The 26,738-nt window shown below is 41.4% G+C and overlaps 2 protein-coding genes across 5 annotated transcripts in view; one reads left to right on the forward strand and one right to left on the reverse strand.

Annotated features, from left to right (window-relative positions):
• The first annotated feature begins 1,988 nt into the window (after positions 1–1,988).
• On the forward strand, positions 1,989–17,667 carry ftr87 (finTRIM family, member 87). Its single transcript, XM_060906374.1, has 7 exons — positions 1,989–2,638; positions 7,209–7,295; positions 9,500–9,733; positions 12,081–12,240; positions 12,435–12,497; positions 12,598–12,663; positions 16,029–17,667. The coding sequence occupies exons 1-7, from the start codon at positions 2,063–2,065 to the stop codon at positions 16,577–16,579; spliced, it is 1,737 nt and encodes a 578-aa protein (XP_060762357.1). The 5' UTR covers positions 1,989–2,062; the 3' UTR covers positions 16,580–17,667.
• Positions 17,668–19,795: 2,128 nt separating this feature from the next.
• The window catches only part of eef1da (eukaryotic translation elongation factor 1 delta a (guanine nucleotide exchange protein)), a 38,366-nt gene continuing 31,423 nt past the window's right edge, over positions 19,796–26,738 (reverse strand). For all 4 annotated transcript variants that reach the window (XM_060906386.1, XM_060906384.1, XM_060906383.1 and 1 more), the window contains 5 exons: positions 24,903–24,990; positions 21,313–21,413; positions 20,887–21,075; positions 20,036–20,230; positions 19,796–19,932 (listed from right to left, as the gene is read on the reverse strand). In XM_060906386.1, the coding sequence (XP_060762369.1) occupies positions 19,894–19,932; positions 20,036–20,230; positions 20,887–21,075; positions 21,313–21,413; positions 24,903–24,990 (612 nt within the window). In that variant the 3' untranslated portion in view covers positions 19,796–19,893. The remainder of the gene's footprint in view (positions 19,933–20,035; positions 20,231–20,886; positions 21,076–21,312; positions 21,414–24,902; positions 24,991–26,738) is intronic.

Consider the following 26,738-nt stretch of genomic DNA (forward strand, 5'->3'; position numbering starts at 1 on the left):
ATTCAGCTAGCATGATTCTGAACGAGTCGACGAATGGAATTTATCCAATATACCATGAAAAAAGCCATTATTATTATTAAACATACACATTCCTTTCAGGTGTTCAACACGTCTTTCTCTTTCAAAAGTCTCTCAAAATCTTCCGTATTTAACAAAGCAAACCTGGTGGCCATGTTTGTTTACAAATTGTCTCAGTCACTCACTAGCGCGGAAGTTTTACGTCTCCGACGTGTGACGATGTTTGTTTACAAATTGTCTCAGTCACTCATTAGCGCGGAAGTTTTACGTCTCTGACGTGTGACATCATGTCTTTACTATATTGCTTGATTGTTAACCATATTCAACGCTCATTCTCCATTGGGTAGAGTGGCGTAATACACGTAGGATAAGCGATACGTTAGCAATATTGCATGCTCATCTCATCTCTATCTGTAGCCGCTTTATCCTGTTCTACAGGGTTGCAGGCAAGCTGGAGCCTATCCCAGCTGACTACGGGCGAAAGGCGGGGTACACCCTGGACAAGTCGCCAGGTCATCACAGGGCTGACACATAGACACAGACAACCATTCACACTCACATTCACACCTACGCTCAATTTAGAGTCACCAGTTAACCTAACCTGCATGTCTTTGGACTGTGGGGGAAACCGGAGCACCCGGAGGAAACCCACGCGGACACGGGGAGAACATGCAAACTCCACACAGAAAGGCCCTCGCTGGCCACGGGGCTCGAACCCAGGATCTTCTTGCTGTGAGGCGACAGCGCTAACCACTACACCACTGTGCCGCCCCATATTGCATGCTATCAAACCAAATGAATGAAACCTGCTAGAAGGGAATAGAACACATTTTAATTCCATTGAAAAAGTGTCCTGTATGTATAATTAATCATAGTGGATGGATGGAGTAACAATGAAGTTTAATCCATAAGGCTTCCAGAGAAACGGGCTTTCAGAGGCTGTAGGAAGTGAAACACGAGATATACATTTGATTAAAATAAACAAGATTTTACCAGTGGATATTGTTATAAACACCGTATGATTAAAAGACGCCCATCCACTGACTTGAATGTTTTCCTTAAAGGAGAACTGAAGTCATTTTTAAACTTGCTTTATTTCTTAATTAACGTGTTATTCAATTACGTTTTCGGTTTTAGTAACCTTATATATCGTGACTCGTATTGGCAACTAATTGCAATTAAATATTAGATTTAATCAGCCTGTTCGGTTTTTAGCCGTGTTGAATTTAGTTCGTTTGGTCCACGGCAGGCGTCGCTTATCCGTGCGATCTTCACGAGACTTGTGTGAGACTTTGAAACGTGAAGTGTCAGCCAAGTGTCAGTGCTGCCATTTTGAAAACTCTTTTCCAAATGAAATATTGCACAAAAACGAGTTTCAATGACGATTACTGCCTACTTTTTTCAAACTTTCCTGATTGCTATCAAAACAAAAGTTCCAGCTTGATTACGTCAGCATTCGAAAGTGGGCGTGCGCGTCTTTTGACAGCGTTGGCGGATGTTGGTCGCTTTGATTTCCGCTGTACGTTTTACTTCTGTCCTACGATGTCTCGCACAGGTCTCGACGAATCTCGTTTACGGCCATTGCTTTGACATATGGACTGATATATTACAGAGCACATTTCAAACACTCATAACTTGCTATAGCAGCGACAAAATAGCGATCAGAAATGCATTCTGATATTTAATAAAATGAGAATAGAATTTTGATTTTTTTTTTAAATTGCCTTCAGTTCTCCTTTAAATGAATTGAGTTTGAATTAAAAAGTTAAGGGAAATTAACTGCAGCAACACGAAGCGTAATCAGATCTGGAATGTTTGCTCTTCCCTGAATTTTCCTATCAGTTGTATGTAAAGCAGGTTGTGCACCTGCTCCACTTCCATGTTCTCCGTTGTTCTCCGCTGGCCTCTGATTGGTTACTGTGAGCTGTTTTGGGTGGAACCTGGATCACCTTTCACCTGTGCAACTGTTCCCACGCCCTCTGTGCGCGCACACACAAACGCACATAAAAGCTTTGCTCTGCTTCTCCTTTATCCTTCGTTAAAAATGGCAGCCGCAGCTACAATCTCTGTGGACGAGGACCACTTTTGCTGCTCTGTGTGTTTGGAAGTGTTGAGGGATCCGGTGACTATTCCCTGCGGTCATAGTTACTGCATGGTATGTATTAAAGGCTACTGGAGGAAAACCGAGCACAAGACGGGTTACACATGCCCTCAGTGTCGGAGAAGCTTCAACCCGAGACCTACTCTGGCCAGGAACACAATGCTGGCAGGTCTGGTGGAGAAGCTAAGGGAGAAGTTGAGGGACGCCGGGATCCAGGAGGCTCCTCATGCGAAAACGATCGAAGTGGAGTGCGATGCGTGTCAGGGGAGAAAGCGCAGAGCTGTGAAGTCATGCGTGAAGTGTTTGGCCTCGTATTGCGAGGCTCACCTCAAACAGCACAAGACGCACAAACTGACAGACGTGACCAGACAACTGCACAAGAGAGCGTGTAATCGGCACGGACGCCTGTTCGAGCTTTACTGTCGCACAGATCAGCAGCTTATCTGCTCTGCTTGCGTGACGGATGGACACGGCGGGCATCACATGGTGCCAGCTGGCGAGGAGAGAACCGAAAAGCAGGTGAGGTGAAATTTTAACTTCTTGAGAAATTTTTTTTTTAACCAAATAATGTCCGTGTTTTTAAGTCATTTCATTTGTTACTTCGAGGCAGGTCAATGCACTTATGCATGCTGGAGAGGAACCAGCCGTTCTGTCGTCACACATGAACGAAAAAGCAAACATTATTTGCTGAGGGAGGAGATTAAAGGGTGGAGGTGAAACATCCCGTGCACTGATTCTGAGAAATCCATGAAGCATGAACTTGCATAACCAACATAACTGTGTGTGTGTGTGTTTTTTTCAAAAGAAAGCACAAAAGAATACACATCAAAGTTACAAAGGTTAAACCTACCACTAAATGTAAAAGGAAAAAAAACAATACAAGGAAAAAAAAAAAAGTGAGATTTTGACCTTAGCTTGCCCCCTGTGTGACTTTGTGCAGTAATGATTAACTCCACAAGTTAATCGCAGGTGTCCAACAGAATCAGCAAGACTGATTATGATTTTATTGGCCCAGTGGAAATGTTTGGCATGCTTTGGATTCAAGATTGTTTTTTTGTTTGTTTTTTCATCCTTAATAATCATTACCTGTGAGGAATTACAGCCTTTCAAACCATTTACGCTGCAGCTCACACGGTCCTGATGTTTTGAACAAATAAAGGAAGCATTCATTCAATCAGAGTTCCTTCTACAGGTTCAGTACCTGCAGCTGATTTGTGGTTTTGGACACTGCACACACTGTAAATAATGGAGCGGAAAATACCTTTATGAAAACGCCATCACATGTATGAGGGTACTCAGGGCCGGATTACGGACCGGGCCAGTGGGGCCAGCGCCCAGGGGCCCAAGGGGTGCTGATGCCAATGCCAATGCTAATTGTGACATCAGAGGGCCTCTATTCTCTAGGATCTTATGACTACTTACAGTGTTATAGGGCATATCTGAAGAAAACAGAGGGAAGGGGTGGGTTGGTGGGCGGCGGGGGACGGCAATCAGAGGGCCCCTGGCCCTGCTGTAGTGCCTCTCGTGAAAACTCCTGAGGCCGTAACGTCTGCCAACTAGGGGTTCAAGGAAGTAGGGGGAATGCTTTCAGAGGATCCTATGATTATGAAAGCCCCTGCTAAGGGTCGTGACTTCTGGCTATCTGGGGGCCCTAGAGAGAGCCCTAACAGGAAAGCATACTGTTAAGAGTAGCACCAAATTCTGGGCCCTATGGACCTAGCTCAAATGGACCCCCCCACACACACACACACACAAAAAAAACCCCGACTCCCTATGGGGCCCCCTGATACGTAGGGCCCTGATGACTGAGTCCCACTTTCCCCCCTACTTCGACGCCCCTGAAGAGAGCCCTCTGATTACAAACGTCCTTACAGTACAAAGGGCCTCTGATTGTGTGTGTGTGTGTGTGTGTGTGTGTGGGGGGGGCTTTGCGAACTCCTGGCCCCGGGGCACAGACCCCCCATAATCCGGGCCTGAGGGTACTTCAAAAAAGGTCTCGCCGTCACCCGGAAACAAGGGGCGTAAATCCCATTTTGGGGTATGGGGTATGACTGAAGACTATAAAGCCTTATATTGTATGACTGTTCACAAAAATTCAAATGAAAGAAGCAATCAGAAGAAAAAAAAAAAAAAAAGAAGAGGAAAGAAAGCTTCGAGCTGGTGTGCTGTTGCTCCAGGACAATACGCGCAGGTAGCACAGGCAGGAGCAGCCGAATGTGGCTTTAAACTGTTGCCCCATGCACCTTACCTCACCTGACCGGTCATCGCCCGACTTCTGCCCGTTTCCCAAACTGAAATCCCACTTGCGTTGCCATTTTCAGAGTGACAATGATGAAGTCATCCATGTTGTTGAGGAGGATCTGGAGGCTCCAGATGTGACCTCCTTCCTCAAAGGGATAGCGAAGCTTGAACCAAGTGCATTGAAGTTAAAGGAGACTATGTAGAAAAATAACGCGAGAACGTGTAAGATCTTTCTCCTGTGACGTTTTCTGGGTGAGAGAGATCGAGAACTTTTTGAAGTACCCTCGTCATCATAAGTCTTTCCACATGTGATTATGTGAGTGCTATGGAATCTCATATTTAAAAAAAAAAAAAAAAAAAAAGTGTCATCTGAAAGTGATGAGCTCGAGTAGACACGCGTGACGTTGAGAGAGCAATATGCGATCAGATGAAAAAGAAGGATTGTGATAAAATGTGAAAAATATCAAAACAGCCTGCTCTGCTCTGGGAGGATAAGTTATAGCTAGGTGTTTAAAAATAAATATATCACACTTGAAAGTAAACAAATCATGTAAAATTATTCGCAAAAATTAAAGAATTGTGTGTGAATAATGTGATAAATAAATCCTATATGAATCACATGAGAAAATGAATCATGTTAAAATCACGTGAAGATAAAAATTCATGTGCATGAATGACATGAAAAATGAAATCAGTGTAAAAATCATATTTGGAAATAGTGTACGAATCATGCTTAAATGAATGACTCGTGTATGAATCATCAAATGAATTGTGTTAAAATTGTGTGAAAAATGTGCATAAATCACACGTGAACCACAAATCATGGGTATGAATCCACACGTGAAAAATGAATCATGGGTACAGTGGGGCAAAAAAGTATTTAGTCAGCCACCAATTGTGCAAGTTCTCCCACTTAAAAAGATGAGAGAGGCCTGTAATTTTCATCATAGGTACACTTCAACTATGAGAGACAGAATGAGGAAAAAAAAAAATCCAGAAAATCACATTGTAGGATTTTTAATGAATTAATTGGTAAATTCCTCGGTAAAATAAGTATTTGGTCACCTACAAACAAGCAAGATTTCTGGCTCTCACAGACCTGTAACAACTTCTTTAAGAGGCTCCTCTGTCCTCCACTCGTTACCTGTATTAATGGCACCTGTTTGAACTCGTTATCAGTATAAAAGACACCTGTCCACAACCTCAAACAGTCACACTCCAAACTCCACTATGGCCAAGACCAAAGAGCTGTCAAAGGACACCAGAAACAAAATTGTAGACCTGCGCCAGGCTGGGAAGACTGAATCTGCAATAGGTAAGCAGCTTGGTGTGAAGAAATCAACTGTGGGAGCAATTATTAGAAAATAGAAGACATGCAAGATCACTGATAATCTCCCTCGATCTGGGGCTCCACGCAAGATCTCACCCCGTGCGGTCAAAATGATCACAAGAACGGTGAGCAAAAATCCCAGAACCACATGGGGGGACCTAGTGAATGACCTGCAGAGAGCTGGGACCAAAGTAACAAAGGCTACCATCAGTAACACACTACGCCGCCAGGGACTCAAATCCTGCAGTGCCAGACGTGTCCCCCTGCTTAAGCCAGTACATGTCCAGGCCCGTCTAAAGTTTGCTAGAGAGCATTTGGATGATCCAGAAGAGGATTGGGAGAATGTCATATGGTCAGATGAAACCAAAATAGAACTTTTTGGTAAAAACTCAACTTGTCGTGTTTGGAGGAGAAAGAATGCTGAGTTGCATCCAAAGAACACCATACCTACTGTGAAGCATGGGGGTGGAAACATCATGCTTTGGGGCTGTTTTTCTGCAAAGGGACCAGGACGACTGATCCGTGTAAAGGAAAGAATGAATGGGGCCATGTATCGTGAGATTTTGAGTGAAAACCTCCTTCCATCAGCAAGGGCATTGAAGATGAAACGTGGCTGGGTCTTTCAGCATGACAATGATCCCAAACACACCACCCGGGCAACGAAGGAGTGGCTTTGTAAGAAGCATTTCAAGGTCCTGGAGTGGCCTAACCAGTCTCCAGATCTCAACCCCATAGAAAATCTTTGGAGGGAGTTGAAAGTCCGTGTTGCCCAGCGACAGCCTAAAAACATCACTGCTCTAGAGGAGATCTGCATGGAGGAATGGGCCAAAATACCAGCAACAGTGTGAGATAACCTTGTGAAGACTTACAGAAAACGTTTGACCTCTGTCATTGCCAACAAAGGGTATATAACAAAGTATTCAGATGAACTTTTGTTATTGACCAAATACTTATTTTCCACCATAACTTGCAAATAAATTCTTTAAAAATCAGACAGACAATGTGATTTTCTGGATTTTTTTTTTGTCTCATTTTGTCTCTCATAATTGAAGTGTACCTATGATGAAAATTACAGGCCTCTCTCATCTTTTTAAGTGGGAGAACTTGCACAATTGGTGGCTGACTAAATACTTTTTTGCCCCACTGTATGAATCCACACATGAAAAATGAATCACAAACATGAATCACACATAAAAATGAATCGTGTATGAATCATGTGAAATTAAATGAATCATGTGAGAATCAGATGTAAATACGTTAATGAATCATGTTCAAGAATTCTTTGGGTTAAAAAAAATGGTAAAAATATTTTATAAACAAAATATATTTAAAAAAAAAATCACATGTGAAAATAAAAATACATATTAAAAAATACATGTGAACATTAACTCGTGTCTACATGAAGGGAACTTTAGACACAAACATGTCTTAGCTGAATGAGTGCATATAAATGAATTATATTTATTATCAGTGTCTAAATAGTTAATGACTGCCTTACTGATGTTACTCCAAAAACAGAGGCAGTTAGAAGAAGCTTTGAGAAGATCAAAACAGAGGAGCAAGGAGAAAGAGAAGGACCTGCGGAGTATCATGAAATACCTCAAGGTAAGCAGAGGACAATAACAAAACTTGTTCTTATTGAATAAATGATGAAAAATAAAATTTTGTTGAATTGGAGTTTTAGTTTATAATAAATGAGGAATAAAAACACTTGGCGGTGTTATGTTATGGAAAAATTCTCCACTTCAGGGTTGTAACAATTTAGTGAGCCTCATCACACCACCCTGAAGTTGATCAATTTCCAATAACAGCACGTCCCAAAGTGTTTTATTCCTCTTATATCACAGCAATTTACCTACATTTTTAAAAAGAAGCTCCAGTTAGACAGATAACGACAAAATCCTGACCCCCGAAAAGGGGGGGGTTGGGGAGTTGATAATCTTCCTGACTGACCACCCCTCAAACGGTTAAGGTAGGCACCACCTGCTCCTCCACCCTGACCCTCAGCACAGGCTCTCCTCAGGGCTGTGTGCTGAGCCCTCTCCTGTATTCCCTGTATACGCTTGACTGCACACCCATCCACCCCTCCAATACCATCATTAAATTTGCGGATCACACCACGGTCATCGGCCTTATCAGCAGAGGGGATGAGACTGCGTACAAGGATGAGGTCAACATGCTGGCAGGTTGGTGTTCTGCACACAACCTGCTGCTCAACACCAGCAAAACTAAGGAGATGGTGATTGACTTCAGGAAACACAGGGGGGATCCAGCCCCACTGAGCATCAATGGGGACTGTGTCCAGCAGGTGTCCTCCTTCAGGTTTCTTGGGACACATATAGCCGAGGACCTCTCCTGGACTGCCAACACATCCGCGGTGGTAAAAAAGGCCCGATAGCGACTCCACTTTGTAAGGATACTCAGAAGGAACCACCTGGAGAAGAAACCGTTAGTGGCCTTTTACCGCAGCACCATCGAGAGTGTCCTGACGTACTGCATTACAGCTTGGTACGCCAACTGCTCTGTGGCAGAAAGAAAGAACCTGCAGAGGGTCATTAAAACTGCACAACACATCACTGGCAGTCGCCTACCCTCGCTAGAAGACATCGCTAGCACACGGTGTCTCAGGAGAGTGAGGGCAATCACTGCTGACCCCTCACACCCGGGACAGCACCTGCTTACCCTCATGCCCTCTGGCAGGAGATACAGGTGCCTCAAAAGCAGGACAAACAGACTTAAAAACAGTTTCTTTCCCTGGACCATCAGGTCCCTGAACTCATAAGAGAGTGTACGCTAGTGTAATGTGTAAATGATGTAAATATGCATTCCTTTCTTATTTCTATTTTACTCCTTTCTTATTCTTATTTTACTGTTGGGCAATTCCATGTAAATGTCAACCTCAACATGCAAAAATAAAGCAATATGTAATACATCAAAACCACTCCCAGAGAGATCACCGAGGCCTGTATTTTACAGATGTGAATAAGTTGAACCAATTTGTAACCAACCTAATATGTCACTGTCAGTCTTTTTCTTATAATGTAAACCCCAAGCTAAAATCAACTTTGATGATGTACAATTCTATATTATTGCCACAAGCCACAGAAATGTATGCTAAAATCCACAAAACAGCAAAACAATAGCCATCCTAAATATTATTTAAGAACTTTGATAGTTTTAGCTGATATTTAGAGTTTCTCAAAGGGTTATGGTGGTTAAATTGCTGATTTTCTAAACATATGCCATGTCTATTTCAGACGCGTCACATCCATAACGGAATTTCGTCACATCCATAACGCTGACTTTTCCTTCCGAAACTCTGCATGAAATACAAAATATTTTAAACAAAGATTTTTTAATATTCACCTTGGACCCCTCTATCAAATGGATATCTCCATTTCGACATTAGGTTTACGATTTCACAGAGTTTGATAAAAATGTACAGTCACCCAAGAAAAGTGATACTTTTTCTGTCACATCCATAACGCATCTTTTATTGGCGTTTTCTGGCATGCCCTAGATGTACTATGGGAATTGTTCTTGTTCTATCACTTCTCCAGTATGGTACAGCCTTAAAATACGCAACACCTGTTTAAATACTGGGAGACAATAAAACATGCACTGGGTCATTTGTTGCCATTGAGTTCAAGTGTCACGTCCATAACGCTGGAATTGCTCTGTTTTCTTTTAATATTTTACTGTTTTTTATATTTATTATGCACCAGCTGGAGAAGCACTGCAATTTCATTATATACCTGATGTGCAATGACAATTTAGATTCTATTCTATTCTAATCCTTCCCTCCTCAGCGCTCAGCACAGGCCGTGGAGGAAGACAGCGAGAAAATGTGCACCAAGCTGCTGCGCTCCATCGAGAGGAAACACAGCGAGGTTAAGGAGCTGCTCAGAGCTGAAGAGAGAGCCGCACTGGCCCAAGCTGAGGGACTGCTCGAGCGTCTGGACCAAGAGACTGAAGAGACCAGGAGGAAAGAAGCCGAGCTGGAGCTGCTCTCACACACTGACGATCACATCCACTTCCTGTTGGTAAACTTTGTTTTGTCTTAAAAGAGGCGACTCAACTGGCTTGCTGTAGTTCCACGTTACAGAGCGTGTCATCAGAGAAGAAAAGATATCCAGATGTGCAAATAAAACAGCAGCTCTGAATTTTAAAATGATAAATCTGAAATTTTAACCTTTGATTTGAAATCGGAAGTGAATTTTTTTTAGCTAGTTTCATTGGAATTGTATTCCACGGCTTGAATTTGCTGTGCAGGGTTTCAAATTCAACTTGAAATTAATCAAGATTCAAATTCTATTTTTGGTAGAATTTTCTAGAATTTTTTTTTTTACACTTCTACAGAACGTGATAGTACTGTAATGGAGGACACCTCAGTCAATCAATCAGCAGGTCCTGAATCCAGATGCTGCAATTTAAAGACTATTTTAATTATCCAAAATTTATTTCTTCATATTCTCACCCAATTTTTCAATCTCAACTTTTATGAAAACAGAATAAGGTTCCAAAGTCCATTTAACATATAGAAGAGTCTACTAGAACTACTGGAACTTCCAGGTCAATTCAGTTTCCTTGAAAATGTACTGCAACAGCTTCTTTTTTGTTTGTTTTTCAGATTTATATTCATGAACATTTCATTTCTAGATATTGTGTTTGGAAGCAATTAAAAATGTCAGTATATTATTTTTATATTTATAATTTTATGAACAAAATCCCATTTTGGTATGTGCCAAATTAAAAATAAAAAGCAAAAATAAAATAAGCTCAGAAAAAAACTTAAAAATTAATTTTTTGAAAAACAAGCAAAATAAATAATCAATCGATCACCCATTTCGGACAGAGTTCTTCTCTGTAATAATCAGCTACAGAAAAATTCTCATTTAATTTTTGGTGGTACAATACATTTCAAATTCAGACACAAAATTTCAAAACACTACATTAATCTCTGAAATGCCAATTAAATCAGACGTTTTAGATCAAATACAAAATTCCATTTACAAATTCAAATAAAGGCATGAAAATTCAGATTATAGTGGGACAGTTCTCATTCCTGGTCTACCCTTTCTCCTTGGGCTTTGGGTTCCTTTGCATTTCTGACATCCCTGGATGTCATGTTCTGAAAATTTATACCTGAATTTGAAATTTAGTGTACCACCAAAAACTTGAATGAAAATTCTCTCCAGCTGATTATTATAGAGCTGAATTCGAAACCTTGCACACGAATTCAAGCCATGGGATACGATTTCAAACGGATGTAATTCAACGACAAAACTTCATGTACAAATTCAAACATAACTAGACTGCATTTCTGCAGAGAAAATGCAAAGTTTGCTTGCTCAGCTGTAGCAGAACAGCTATCATGCTAACATGTTAAGGCTAACATGCCATCAGCTAACAATTAACATGTTAACTGTTAGCATACTGACAAGACTAATATACTAACATCCAGCATGCTAATATGCTAAATGGATAACATGGTAACAGCTAACATGCTAACATAACAGCTGGCATGTTAACAGGCTAATACCGAACATACTAACATGTTAACTGATAGCATGCCAACAGCTAAAAATGCTAAAATGCTAATGTGAACATGCTAACATTAAGGCTAATATGTTAACAGCTAGCATGTTCAAATGATAACTAATAATATGTCAATCGCTGGGCGGCACGGTGGTGTAGTGGTTAGCGCTGTCGCCTCACAGCAAGAAGGTCCTGGGTTCGAGCCCCGGGGCCGGCGAGGGCCTTTCTGTGTGGAGTTTGCATGTTCTCCCCGTGTCCGCGTGGGTTTCCTCCGGGTGCTCCGGTTTCCCCCACAGTCCAAAGACATGCAGGTTAAGTTAACTGGTGACTCTAAATTGACCGTAGGTGTGAATGTGAGTGTGAATGGTTGTCTGTGTCTATGTGTCAGCCCTGTGATGACCTGGCGACTTGTCCAGGGTGTACCCCGCCTTTCGCCCGTAGTCAGCTGGGATAGGCTCCAGCTTGCCTGCGACCCTGTAGAAGGATAAAGCGGCTAGAGATAATGAGATGAGATGAGATGTCAATCGCTAACATGTTAAAATGCTAATGTGAACATGCTAACAGCTAGCATGCTAATAGTTAACATTTTAACAGTTAACATTCTAACATGCTAATGGCTAACACATTAATTGTTAGCATGCCAACAACCAACATGTTAATATGCTAACTGCATGCCAACTGTTAGCATGCTAATACGCTGAGACTTGCTTTGTGCAGCAAGCATACTAATATAAAATTTAAAATTCAGCTTGTCGTAGTGATTTCCTTGTTCTGTAGGCAGAGCGATGGTATGTAATGTTCATCTTATTTTTAAAGTCGTATTCTCAGCAGGCTTTTGTCATCTGTGGTCAGAAATGCAAACCCCTTTTCGTTCCTGCTGATCCTGATGAGCTGCCCGGTGTTGACGTCCATCCATACTTCTCACTGATGGTTCTGAGAAGAGCCATCACAGAGCTACAAGAGCGAGTGAATGACGTGTGCGACAGGGAGTTAGCCAGGATCTCGGATTTAAGTGAGTTCAGCATCAGTATCAAGCAAACTAAGGACTTCTTCCACTAAAATTCTCGACTCCATTTGACTGATTACTTGTATGGATGACTGATGGTGCACTGTAATAGGAAATTAATCAATCAATGATGGGCTTGTGTGCGCTATACCAATGGTGTTTACCTTAAATATAGCTGATCTTGTCTTGTGTGCTTCCAGTGAAAGATGAGCAGAGCCTGTCAGCTGAAAGAACTTCCCCCGTCCCTGTATGTCCGGAAATAGGTAAAGAACCCAAACATACACCATGAAACCTGATCCACAACTTCTTTAATAAACATGAGCAGTGTCTTACTCGAGCTGATCACTCATTAATGGTTTTCAGTTTCTCCTGTGAAAAGTGTGGACCAAGCACAAAGTGAGCCAAAGACCAGAGCTGACTTTTTACAGTGTAAGCATTTTTTTTTCTCTCCGAGATCTAATTTTCTCCCTAATTTAGTCTCGGCTAATTCCCACCAGCCAGCTGTCCCCATCACACAACAGCTCCAAAGGCTTCCTTTTCGAACTGCTGCTCGTGCGACATCAGGGGACGGCATAACACACTTGGAAGAAAGCGCCATCCTCCCACTTCTGCATACAAAAACTCACCATATTGGTGCAACAGGAAAGTGATCAGGAATTCAAATCGCAATGATGCCACAGCTATCTACAACCCCGATTCCAAAAAAGTTGGGACAAAGTACAAATTGTAAATAAAAACGGAATGCAATGATGAAGTTTCAAAATTCCATATTTTATTCAGAATAGAACACAGATGACATAAATGTTTAAACTGAGAAAATGTATCATTTAAAGAGAAAAATTAGGTGATTTTAGATTTCATGACAACACCACATCTCAAAAAAGTTGGGACAAGGCCATGTTTACCACTGTGAGACATCCCCTTTTCTCTTTACAACAGTCTGTAAACGTCTGGGGACTGAGGAGACAAGTTGCTCAAGTTTAGGGATAGGAATGTTAACCCATTCTTGTCTAATGTAGGATTCTAGTTGCTCAACTGTCTTAGGTCTTTTTTGTCGTATCTTCCGTTTTATGATGCGCCAAATGTTTCCTATGGGTGAAAGATCTGGACTGCAGGCTGGCCAGTTCAGTACCCGGACCCTTCTTCTACGCAGCCATGATGCTGTAATTGATGCAGTATGTGGTTTGGCATTGTCATGTTGGAAAATGCAAGGTCTTCCCTGAAAGAGACGTCGTCTGGATGGGAGCATATGTTGCTCTAGAACCTGGATATACCTTTCAGCATTGGTGGTGTCTTTCCAGATGTGTAAGCTGCCCATGCCACACGCACTAATGCAACCCCATACCATCAGAGATGCAGGCTTCTGAACTGAGCGCTGATAACTTGGGTCGTCCGTCTCCTCTTTAGTCCAAATGACACGGCGTCCCGATTTCCATAAAGAACTTCAAATTTTGATTCGTCTGACCACAGAACAGTTTTCCACAGTCCATTTTAAATGAGCCTTGGCCCAGAGAAGACGTCTGCGCTTCTGGATCATGTTTAGATACGGCTTCTTCTTTGAACTATAGAGTTTTAGCTGGCAACGGCGGATGGCACGGTGAATTGTGTTCACGGATGATGTTCTCTGGAAATATTCCTGAGCCAATTTTGTGATTTCCAATACAGAAGCATGCCTGTATGTGATGCAGTGCCGTCTAAGGGCCCAAAGATCACGGGCACCCAGTATGGTTTTCCAGCCTTGACCCTTACGCACAGAGATTCTTCCAGGTTCTCGGAATCTTTTGATGATATTATGCACTGTAGATGATATGTTCAAACTCTTTGCAATTTTACACTGTCGAACTCCTTTCTGATATTGCTCCACTATTTGTCGGCACAGAATTAGGGGGATTGGTGATCCTCTTCCCATCTTTACTTCTGAGAGCCGCTGCCACTCCAAGATGCTCTTTTTATACCCAGTCATGTTAATGACCTATTGCCAATTGACCTAATGAGTTGCAATTTGGTCCTCCAGCTGTTCCTTTTTTGTACCTTTAACTTTTCCAGCCTCTTATTGCCCCTGTCCCAACTTTTTTGACATGTGTTGCTGTCATGAAATTTCAAATGAGCCAATATTTGGCATGAAATTTCAAAATGTCTCACTTTCGACATTTGATATGTTGTCTATGTTCTACTGTGAATACAATATCAGTTTTTGAGATTTGTAAATTATTGCATTCCCTTTTTATTTACAATTTATGCTTTGTCCCAACTTTTTTGGAATCGGGGTTGTATAGCAAGGAGTCCACAGAACAAAGTCCAGGGATGGATCCAGATCGATGGAACCAATGCATGTGCATCGGTCAGAAATATACTTGGCATCGGTTACGGGGCATTTGTTTATTTTATCGCTAGCTGGCTACATGGGCTGTAGCCATGTTTAATCAACAGACCAATGGTTCAGGATCTGACCATCTGTGGTAAGCGGCGATGCTTAGTTGACCTAATTGCCTGTATTCTCACAATGCTTTGTATAGCGTGACATGAGACAAAGAATCTAGGTCAAACCAATAAAATGCTACAGAAAGAGGTCGAAATTCGCCACAAATAACAGACCGAGCCGTGGTCATAGTGGGCAGTTTCGAAAGGTCTTGGGGAGAGGGAGGCACCTGTAAAGTTTGACAGGGCTAGAACTTTTGGTGGCCGAGTTATAAATTTTTAAATCCTGGGCTCACATTAAAAAGTTTTTGGTGAGCCATGCTTACACCGGGCTTCGGGGGCGCATAGCGGGCCGAGCCGCAGTCGTAGTGGGCCGTGGCTGCCCCCTTTGGAAAAAGCTCAGCGTGCTCTACACCCATGTGAAAATCCATAGTGATGTGGTAAAATTAGTAAAAATATTTCTGTAAATGGGCGGCACGGTGGTGTAATGGTTAGCGCTGTCGCCTCACAGCAAGAAGGTCCGGGTTTGAGCCCCGTGGCCGGTGAGGGCCTTTCTGTGTGGAGTTTGCACGTTCTCCCCGTGGGTTTCCTCCGGGTGCTCTGGTTTCCCCCACAGTCCAAAGACATGCAGGTTAGGTTAACTGGTGACTCTAAATTGACCTTAGGTGTGAATGGTTGTCTGTGTCTATGTGTCGGCCCTGTGATGACCTGGCGACTTGCCCAGGGTGTACCCCGCCTTTCGCCCGTAGTCAGCTGGGATAGGCTCCAGCTTGCCTGCGACCCTGTAGAACAGGATAAAGCGGCTAGAGATAATGAGATGAGATTTCTGTAAATGTGCATCTGTCAGATTCTTAGGCTGGATCCATCCCTGCAAAGTTGACCATGCTCCGTTTAAGTGGGAGGGATGGAACTGGAAAGTCTACTAGTCCCTAGAGGGCACCTGTGAGTTTATGTATCTGGAAGAAGGTAGATAGCTTTTTCCTCCAAGGGTGTTACATTGCCCTGTCACACAGCGTGAGCAGCAGTTCAAAAAGATGCTTTGCAAGTCTCAGTGAAAGGAAGTGTTAGCCTTTGCCCTCCCCAGTTGGTAGCTGTTGTATGATAGGGTGAACTGATTGGTACATGGGTGGCTAAGAGCAAAATAAGAATGAACAGAAACAAATAGTCACAAGGGGACATGGGATTGGTCAGAATTCCTTTAGAAGCAAGTAGGCGGGTCTTTTATAAAAAACAAACAAACAAACAAAAAAACAAAACCCCCAACCCTTGTGCACATCATATTGTTTTATTGTAAACATCTTACCTGATGGCTCCACCAGCAGAAATCTTCCTTTCCTGTTACCAATAAACCGCCATGTTATTTTCTTCATCTACAGTCTGTTGTGATGTGACGTTGGACCCAAACACTGCCAACTCCTACCTCTGCCTTTCAGAGGGGAACCGGAAAGCCAGCACCTGCTACGAGTCCCAGCACTATCCAGAACATCTGGAGAGATTCAGCGGCTGGGCTCAGGTTCTGGCTCGGGAGGCCATCTCCACATGCGGTTATTGGGAGGTGGAGTGGAGCGGTAGTGGTGGGATCAGTATCGGAGTTTCTTATAAAGGGATTAACAGACATGGTGGGAGCGCAGACGGAAAACTGGGCTGCAATTCCAAGTCATGGAGTGTGAACCTTTCTGATGGCCATTGTACATTTCAGCACAATAAAACCAAGCTGGAGATCCCGTCTCCTATTTCAGCCAGGATCGGAGTGTATGTGGACCACAAGGCAGGGATTCTAGCCTTCTATTGCATCTCTCCAAGAAGGGATACAATGACCTTGCTGCACAGGATACAGACGACGTTTTCCCAGCCTCTGTACCCCGGATTCTGGCTTGGCCTTGGTTCCACACTCAAACTGTGCTCCATCCTTAACTACTCAGCTTAGGGAAGAGGGAATCCGCATGATTTCTTATGCTAGCAAGTGGACTTGTGGTATCTTTACTGTTTAAAGCCAAATTTGAGTTCAGATTTGCATAGGAGACTGTTCTGGACAGGTCATATTCCTGAACCAACACACACACTAGACAAAAACCAAGAACACTGTCAGAAATAGGGGTACAGTTCCAGTAGGAGTCAATTTCTATTCCCCAATGTACAATCTACACTAATGTATCCCCTAGGGCTCATTATTGGACCTCAAGGTAACTATGTGTACCTTTTTAGGGTCAAAAAATGTACACATATTCCCAATCAGTATATAAATGGTACAAATAAAAGTACCTTAGATGGTACTGCCCCAGTGACAAGCCATTGTACCCCTAAAGGTACAATGATGTACTTTGTTTTCTGAGAATGAAGTAGTATTATTTGAAGGTAATCAGTAAGCTTAGCTAGCTAGCTAATGTTAACATGGCAGCTGTTTAAACTTGGCAGGAATTTTGACAGCACGTGTGCCATGTAGCGATAATCAAAGCCATCCTAGATGAAATTCCATTGGTGCAAACACCTCAACATGGAAAGAAAAAAAAAAACCCATTAATTTTGATCCAACTGATCATGGTGAGGTCAAACATCCAATCTTGGTCCAAATTTAAGTAGAAGACATTGGATTCAACATGATTTTTGGCCATAAAACAAATCTACGTGTACAGTGTCATGCAAAAGTTTGGGCACCCTTACTGAAAATGTCCGTTACTGTGAATAGTTAAGTGAGCAGAAGATGAACTGATCACCAAAAGGCATAAAGGTAAAGATGGCACATTTCTTTAATATCTTCTGCAAGATTACATTTTTTATTTCCATCATTTACAGGCATAAAATACCAAAAAATGAAAAGGACCTGAAGCAAAAGTTTGGGCACCTGACATGGTCAATACTTAGTAACACCCCCTTTGGCAAGTAAACACTTTTTGTAGCCAGTTAATAATCTTTCAGTTCTTACCTGGGGGATTTTCGCACATTCGTCCATGCAAAAGGCTTCCAGTTCTACAAGTTTCTTGGGCTGTCTTGCATGCACTGCTCTTTTGAGATCTATCCACAGATTTTCAATGATGTTTAGGTCAGGGGACTGAGGGCCATGGCAAAACCTTCAGCTTGAGTCTCTTGAGGTATTCCATTGTAGATTTTGAAGTGCGTTTTGGATCATCGTCTTATTGTAGGACCCGTCCTCTTTTTAACTTCAACTTTTTTACAGATGGTGTGATGTTTGCTTCCAGAATTTGCTGGTATTTGTTCGAATCCATGCTTCCCTCAACCAATGAAATGTACCCTGTGCCACTGGCTGCAACACAACCCCAAAGCATGATCGATCCACACCCATGCTTCAGAGTTGGAGAGGTGTTCTTTTCCTGGAATTTGGCCCCCTTTTTTCTCCAAACATACCTTTGCACATTGTGGCCAAAAAGTTCTATTTTGATTTCATCAGTCCACAGGACTTGTTTTCAAAATGCATCAGGCTTATTTAGATGTTCATTTGCAAACTTCAGATGCTGAATTTTGTGGCTAGGACGCAGGAAAGGTTTTCTTCTGATGACTCTCCCATGAAGGTCATATTTGTTCAGGTGTTGCTGCATAGCAGAACAGTGCACCACCACTCCAGGGTCTGCTAAATCTTTCTGAAGGTCTTTTGCAGTCAAACAGGGGTTTTATTTGCCTTTCTAGCAATCCAACAAGCAGTTACTTCAGAAACTTTTCTTCATCTTCCAGACCTCACCCTGATCTCCACTGTTTCTGTTAACTGCCATTTCTTAATAACATTAAAATCTGAGGAAACAGCTACCTGAAAACACTTTGCTACATTCTTGTAGCCTTCTTCTGCTTTGTGAGCATCAATTATTTTATTATTCAGAATGCGAGGGAGTTGCTTAGAGGAGCCCATGGCTGTTGATTTTAGGGACAAGTTTGAGGAGTCAGAGAATTTATACAGCTTTGAAATCTGCATCATCTGACCTTCCCGAACGAAGAATTTGAACAAGCCACAGCTCGATAAGCTAATTAAGGTCTGGAACCTTGGTAAAAGTTACCTGAGAACTCAAATGTATTGGGGTGCCCAAACTTTTGCATGGTGTTCCTTTTCTTTTTTCACTCTCCAACTGTACAGAACAAAAATAAAACAAGTCTTGCAGAAAAGAAATGTGTCATCTTTACCTTTTGGTGATCAGTTCATCTTCTGCTCACTTAACTCTTCACAGTAACGGACATTTTCAGTAAGGGTGCCCAAACTTTTGCATGCCACTGTATATATACAAAGGAGGGGGGGGGGGGGGGGGAAACCTCATGAAAAGCATGAAATTGTAAAAAATATCCAACACCAATATGAATAAACTCGTATATTGAAGGGTAAATATCTTTTAGCCCTGACGACATAAAGGCACTTGCTCAATGGGCTTCATCAGTTGTATTATGATCCGATGTGACGTAGCCATAACCAAAGCCATTGTAGATCGTAGATGAATTCCCATTGGCGCAAACTGATGTCAAAGATTAGATGCAAATAGATTGACATGAAAGTCACAATACTTTTAACTTGATTGTTCATTGCCACATATCAGGTTTCAGTAGCACCTGTGGTCCAAAATCAGGACTGAATTGGAGTTCACACAATTTTACCACAAAAACCTTGGCGTTTTTCGTTGGACAGGTCAGCTTCATGGTATTAATGATATTACAGCAATTTAAAAAATAAATAAATAAAAACCAACAATATTTCTGCCTAAGGAACACCGCAAAAATCACTCAACACCTTAATAAAAATGAAAAAGACTTCATGTGATACATAAGTGACAATACTAAATGCAAAATACTCACCATTTGATTTTCACTGGCTTCTGCATTCACAGTTCAGAGGTCACGTCGATAAAGTTAACCTCCCTTTCATACATGATCATAGCAAGGGGTCAAAAAGCATAAATGCTACGGCTGACCATAAATGTTGGCACCTCTGCTGGAGTTTGCTTGAGCTTCACTGGTTCAAAATGTTGAGAAATTCACATCATTTCATTTTCTCTGATAGCAAATCATCCTCAAAATACCACAAGTCCAACAGCTGGGACTTATTACTAACTGACAATTTCAAATAAACTGCATGACTGAAAACCTTCATGAAATACACATACTGTATCGCTACTTGTATATGGCATTAATAAAAATACACAAGACTCCGTTTGTAAGGCTTTGTAACTGTTTATTGGTAACTGTGCAATAGAAAAGCAGCAGGCAGCCTTTTGAAATGAGGTGATGAGTTGATTGTCGAGCAAAAGCTCAGATCTTGTTGAAAGCAGCAACATCAACACTCTGGACCTGTACACAAAATGGAAAAAAATGTTTTTAAAAACGGTCCTCATTTGTCGCTTGTGCTACGTTCTGTACTACGCTAACGGTCTGGGATCAGCTCGGCACTCACGTAGTCTTCGAACTTGGTGATTTCCTCCTCGAGTGCATCGGTTCCGACTTTGTCGTCCTCCACCACGCAGTTGATCTGCAGTTTCTTGATGCCGTAACCAACGGGTACCAGTTTGGAGGCACCCCAGAGCAAACCGTCCATCTGCACCGAACGCACACACTCCTCCAGCTTGGCCATGTCTGTTTCATCATCCCACTGAGAGAGTGGGATAAATAAATAAATAAATAAATAAATAAAAATAGATCCTTTTTTAAAAATAAACGCAATAACGCATTTATTTGTATGACTAATACCTAAAAATATATTTTAACAATAATATAAAAAAATTATGTATTTGTCTGAAACTTCTTGTAGAATAGAACAGGAAGAAAGGAAAGAAGGGAGGAAGAAAAAAGATGGCTAGATAGATAAATAAATTAAAATACATTATGACTTAAAATAATACTAATGCATTTATATTAGGGATGAAGAAAAAAGAAATATATAAATCAAATTTGAATAAAAATACTCAATTCTTGTACTGTATTATTTTAAGTTAATAATAATAATAATAATAATAATAATAATAATAATAATAATATATTTGGGATGAAGAAACTAAAAAGATAAATATATAGATTACAATAATTGAAAAAATAAATACTAGTAAAACAATGCATTTATTTGTATGATAGGAGGAAACAAAGGGATTCAATAAAACAAATAATCAAATAAATAAATGAACAAATAGATACAACTTAATAATTTTGTAAAAAATAAGTGAATTAATTCAAGTAATAAATATTTATTAGAATAATAATGCACTGGTTCATGAGAGACGGCTCTAAAGCAGCAACAATCCGAGTGCGTACGGGTTTGACGTCGAGTATGATGGAGGACTTGGCGATGAGGGCGGGTTTTTTAGCCTTCTTCGCTGCGTACTCCTCCACCCTCTGTGCTTTAATGCGCTCGGCCTCTTCGTCTTCGTCGTCGCTGCCGAACAGGTCAATGTCATCGTCCTCTTCTTCTACCACCACTTTGGGTTTCGGTGCTGGAGCAGCCTAAAGTGAGCGAGAATAACTCCGTGTTAGAGCTCTGTGAGAGAAATGATATCTGACCAGAGTACAACACATCCAGAAAGCAGATGAGAAAACTAATGTATAATATAATTACTTTGGGTTCCATTTCACAAACACCTTAATAGAGACTTACTGTAGTACTTCAGTACGCATTACCGACACACTGCAGGATTTGGACTACGTGCGTGTCTCGTGAGCGTATGTGCCGTTTTTGCTCACCTGTGGAGCGGCCGCTGCTTTGGGAGCCTGACCCGGACTCTTCTCCAGTGTGGACAGTCTGCTCTCTAGTTTGGACAGCATGGCCCTCAGGTCATCCACCACTAACCCAAACATAACACCACACAGGTACACCAAGTCATTAAATAATATACATCTTGTGAGATACGGTGTAAAATCCCATCATTCTATCGTTCCCCCCCATCACCAACCAATCACAGTATTACCCATGACTCTCAGGGAGGAAAAGAAGGGGGCGTGGCCAGACCTACATCTCACATCCTGTGTACACGTTTCATTATTCCAACAAAAACGCTGGAAGCTGGTTATGAGACGGCTTTAACTGCTGGTCGCTAGTATTATCATTTAGTCAGACGTTTTTATCCGTCTATAGTTACATCAATGGTTTGGAGCATCCATGAAACAGGATTCCTTCCATCAGAAATAACTTAAACGAACACCTTAAAGGTTCATTAGGAAAGATTTGTGGGGACAAAAAGATCACTAATGCTTAAATGAAATTTTTTTTTAAAAAGTCAGCCACTGAACCCACCCCATTTTGACTCATGTACATAAAGCTCCGCCCCCAAAACTTACAATGGGTCTACTAGATTTAGCTGAACACTGACAGGAGGCCAATAAAAATATAATCAAACATTCCAGACTGGGTTTTTTTCCCAGCTATGTAATACACTTGTTCTGAGCCAAATGGTTTAAATTATATTTAACCATTTCTATATAATTTTCCACGTTATTTGTACTCGAAAGAAAAACAATTACCTATTTCACCTTTAACCCCAAAGCACTGATATGGACAAATCTTTCCTAAATATTTTTCCATTGTCCCAAAAAAAAAACCAAAAAAAAAACCCCACTTAAAACATGTTTATTATTGGTCTTAAATGATGCTGAATAGTGGCGTCAACAATAATCGATTCGGCAATACATCGCAATGCGGGGCATGGACGATTCAGCATCGATTCGGCAACATGCCAGATCGATTCAGCGTATTTAAAAAAAAAAAACTTCCGTGGGCATTTCCGGAGCAACATCACAGACATGCGCAGTCTGTAGCTGCACACCAGTCGAGAGAGCACTAGCTTAGCAAGATGGCTGAGGCGGAGGAAGAGGACTGCGAGAGACAGGTTATTATTAACGCTAAAAACACTAAACAGCTGTAATTTATTTTCTTTTTCATATTTGAAACTCTATAACACTCAATTTTATTTTGTTTAAAACAGGAGTGATACACACAACAGCCAATAAAATGTTGTTCAGTATCTGACTGCCTCATGACTACTGAAAAGTTTGCCTTGCTTTCAGTAAAATTTTAACGCATCACAATGCATCGTAGAATCGGATTGAATCGAATCGTTACCCTCCGAATCATAATCGAATTGAATCGTGAGGGCTGTGCCAATGCACACCCCTAATGCTGAATATCCTCCAGACAAGTCCATGTGTTACTATAGAAACCTGTTAGACTTATTACGAGTGTTAATATAAACCTGGGATTTGTAGATTGCTTGAGAAAAAAAAAAAAAAAAAAAAAAAAAAAATATATCAACCTTGGGTCCTCCACAGCTGGTTTAGTAAATGTCCCAATAATCCCTCAAAACAAGATCAACTGTGAGCTACTGCTCACTTACGTATCCCCCTGCTGCTCTCGCTTATATCAAAACGCAAGTGATCGAAGGAATAGGACGCTTATTATGAATGTTGACTTAAACAAATAATTAACCCTGAAACGAGTAAGTAAAGAGCAGCGTCTCTCCCCAGGGATTTCAAACAGCATCCTGGGAAACTGTCATTTTTAAATGGCATTTTGCTTCTTGAAATAGCGTCAAAAATCCACCCTGTATGTTTCATAAATACATTCAGTCAGTAAACAGGAAGTCGATGTGCGACAGACCTGTAAACGATATACACGGTACAGAACCCCAAGCTGAAGCTCGGTACCAAATATCAAGCAGTTGTGATTTGTAGTTGCTGAGAAAAGTGTTACGAAAATTTCGTAAATCCACGCTATAGGTTTCATAAATACTTTCAGTTGGTAAACAGGAAGTTAATGTGCAATAGACCTGAAAACGGTTTGGTACCAAGTGGCTACGGTTTGCGGCTGCTGAGAAAAAGGGCGTTTCAGATGGATGGAGATATGGACAGACAGAGGTAAGCCAGTATACCCCCCTTTGTCCACTATGCACCCAAACTGTGGAATACTTTACCAAAAAATCTCAGGGAGGCAGACTCCGTCAATATCTTTAAACGTCAGCTAAAAGCATTCCTTTTCAATTTAGCATACAGCTAGTTATTTCGATACAGTTATCTTATTTTTGTTCCCCTCACCATAATTACTTTCTTTTCTTTCCTTCCATTTTGTCAATGTTGTCTTTTAAAGAGTTTATCATGACGTTCACGTTATACATTTTGTCTCATCTTTTAATGTAAATCACTTTGAGCTACAGTCTCTGTATGAAAAGTGCTACAGAAAAAAAAAATTTACTTTTATTTATTTTTTTAAAGATTTTTTTTGGCTTTTTTCACCTTTATTGGATAGGACAGTGTAGAGACAGGACAAGAAATGAGTGGGAGAGAGAGACGGGGAGGGATCGGGAAATGACCTCAGGTCAGAATCGAACCTGGGTCCCCGGATTTATGGTATTGGCGCCTTAGCCACGACGCCCCAAAATTTACTTTTATTTTTGATATTTTGTTTAACATAATCTGACCAATCAGATTCAAGCATTCAGCAATGTTTTGGTATAAACAAAGTTGTACTGTTAACTTGAATGTCATGATTCATCTCAGCCACCAAAGGAACTCATCTCATCTCATTATCTGTAGCCGCTTTATCCTTCTACAGGGTCGCAGGCAAGCTGGAGCCTATCCCAGCTGACTACGGGTGAAAGGCGGGGTACACCCTGGACAAGTCGCCAGGTCATCACAGGGCTGACACAGACAACCATTCACACTCACATTCACACCTACGGTCAATTTTTAGAGTCACCAGTTAACCTAACCTGCATGTCTTTGGACTGTGGGGGAAACCGGAGCACCCGGAGGAAACCCACGCGGACACGGGGAGAACATGCAAACTCCACACAGAAAGGCCCTCGCCGGCCCCAGGGCTCGAACCCAGGACCTTCTTGCTGTGAGGCGACAGCGCTAACCACTACACCACCGTGCTGCCCCAGGAACTCATTAGGAATTATATATAAAGATTTATTAAAAAAAAAAAAAAAAACCACCATTAAGGGTTCTTTAATTTCATTACTTTGAGGAAACCATTTAAGGTGTTAAAAACAATCCTAAAAGAACATTTCCTTTCTAGGAAAGTTTCCAAAGCAGATAGTTTCATTTTGTAGATATAGTTTCAGCACACACACACACTTGCAGTCTTATTATAGGTCCAATGACATAATTTAACCTAACCCTAACCTCACCCTCAGTAGCCAAAGCACCCTCCCTCTTTTTTTTTTTTTTTTTAATAAAAATGCACCTTTTAGGGCATCACTGTGCATCAATGTCAGGGTTTCTTATTATTTTGGAGACATTAGGTGCTCACCAGGATATAAAAACAAGCCCAAACACACCTTTGTGGAGGTTCTTGTTGTCCAGCTCCAGGTTCTTGACGCGTGAGACCAGCTCGCTCTGATCTTCCGATTTACTGGCATTCTGACTCTAAAGGCGAGAACAAGACAGACAATAAGAGTCTCTAACTTCCAGGAGGAACAAAACAAGAGTGCAGAATGTTTCTGATACACTGCATTAATGCTAAGCTCTCAGTGTAACACACACCATGCACGAGGGCAAAATAAACAAGTGTTGCCAGGTAAAACAAACCTCGCCTGGTAGCACTTATGATGAACATGAAGGAAGATATCGCGCAAAAAAAAAAAAAAAATTAAAATAGGTACCCTATGGGTACATGTGGCTACTGCTTATAAATAAAATTGTTTTCTGATCCCATGTCCATACAGTAATAGCATCTGTATTTACTCTATGAGGCAGTAACCACAAAAATGAAGCGTAATCCAAAAACGAACAATCACAGAAGAAAAATATACCAAGTAAACCTCCGAACCGAGGCTGACATACACACGCTGTTGCCATGACCGAATCTCTTATGTCCTGGAAATGGCCCAGCGCTAGAGCTCAGTGGAACACACTTTCTCTCTGTAACAGTGGTCTCAAAGTTTACGGGAATAAAAGGGTACGAGGCAGAGACAAGGAGAGTACGATTAAAAAAGTTGAAACCCTTCACCATTGCCGAGAAAAGTGGAAAACTGGGTTTATTTGAGACAATTTCAAGGCTTTCGAGGAGGAATTTCCAATTTATTGTAAACAGCAAAATGGAGTCCGTTTCTATTCGAGCTATTGAACAGACCGGGGGCTCAGTCCAGCTTTCCTGGAGGCTTGTATTTTTTTTTTTTAAGGGTGATTGGCATAGATAGATTGGCGAGGTTATATCTAACTTTACAAGAAACATCACCCATATACATTCACAGGTTATGACATCCATCACTGATTTGTGCACTGCTCTTTTTATTTTAAATCTGTCATTCACTTCAGTTTCTGACTATTATTAAACACCCATAATGTCTCAGGAAACTGAGGCACGTGTCCACTGACTTAACGTCACTCGTAAAATTAATCGTCAGTTTAATAAAAATATCATTTCTCACTCACACAGCTCTCTCCTGTAGGATCACAAAGACGCACATTCTAAGCTACATTATTATACTACAACACTCAAAATCCCAGATGAAATCCAAGTCAGTTGTTTTCTATGAAATATCTTACTTTTTTTTTTTTTTGAGGGTGAAAATACCCAGGGGCTCTGGCCCTGAAACAGAGCTCCTTTAGGTCGTTTGCTAGCTGACAGCGCTTTCAGTTTAGCTTTATTTTTTTTAAGCACCGACCCCTGTATTACCGACTCTGTCCGATGTGCTCGGGGACAGTCGGGGCTCTCGGTGCGTCTTCCCTGTGGCTGTTTCAGCCCTTAAATCATCTTCAGTGCTTGAAGAAAATCATCACTCCCAAAAATTATCGCCAGTTTAGACTGCGCCACCGTTTTGTTCACACAGATAATTCCAAGCCCCACACCAGGCTGACTGTGATTGGTCAAAAGCTTAGCGCTCACGTGGTCATTGTGTGTCGTCGATTATTATTGTTCACAAGCATGCGTTCATTCCGGCTTCTCAAAGTCTTTTCACTGGGGTTGGGTTTCAACAAAAGGAGGGATTTCTATAAAAGATGACACATGATAACGACAACACACATTCGTCACCATGACGATTGCTAGTAATTTTCTCTTCGTCACTGACGGATTATGTTCGTCAGTGACGAGTACGACAAGCACCAGTGGAAACCCTGGATATTATTTAGTCGAATGAAACTTAGTTTCACATCGCACGCTGCTTAGTTTT

This window comes from Neoarius graeffei, chromosome 23, assembly GCF_027579695.1.
Source record: "Neoarius graeffei isolate fNeoGra1 chromosome 23, fNeoGra1.pri, whole genome shotgun sequence".
Lineage (NCBI taxonomy): Eukaryota > Metazoa > Chordata > Actinopteri > Siluriformes > Ariidae > Neoarius > Neoarius graeffei.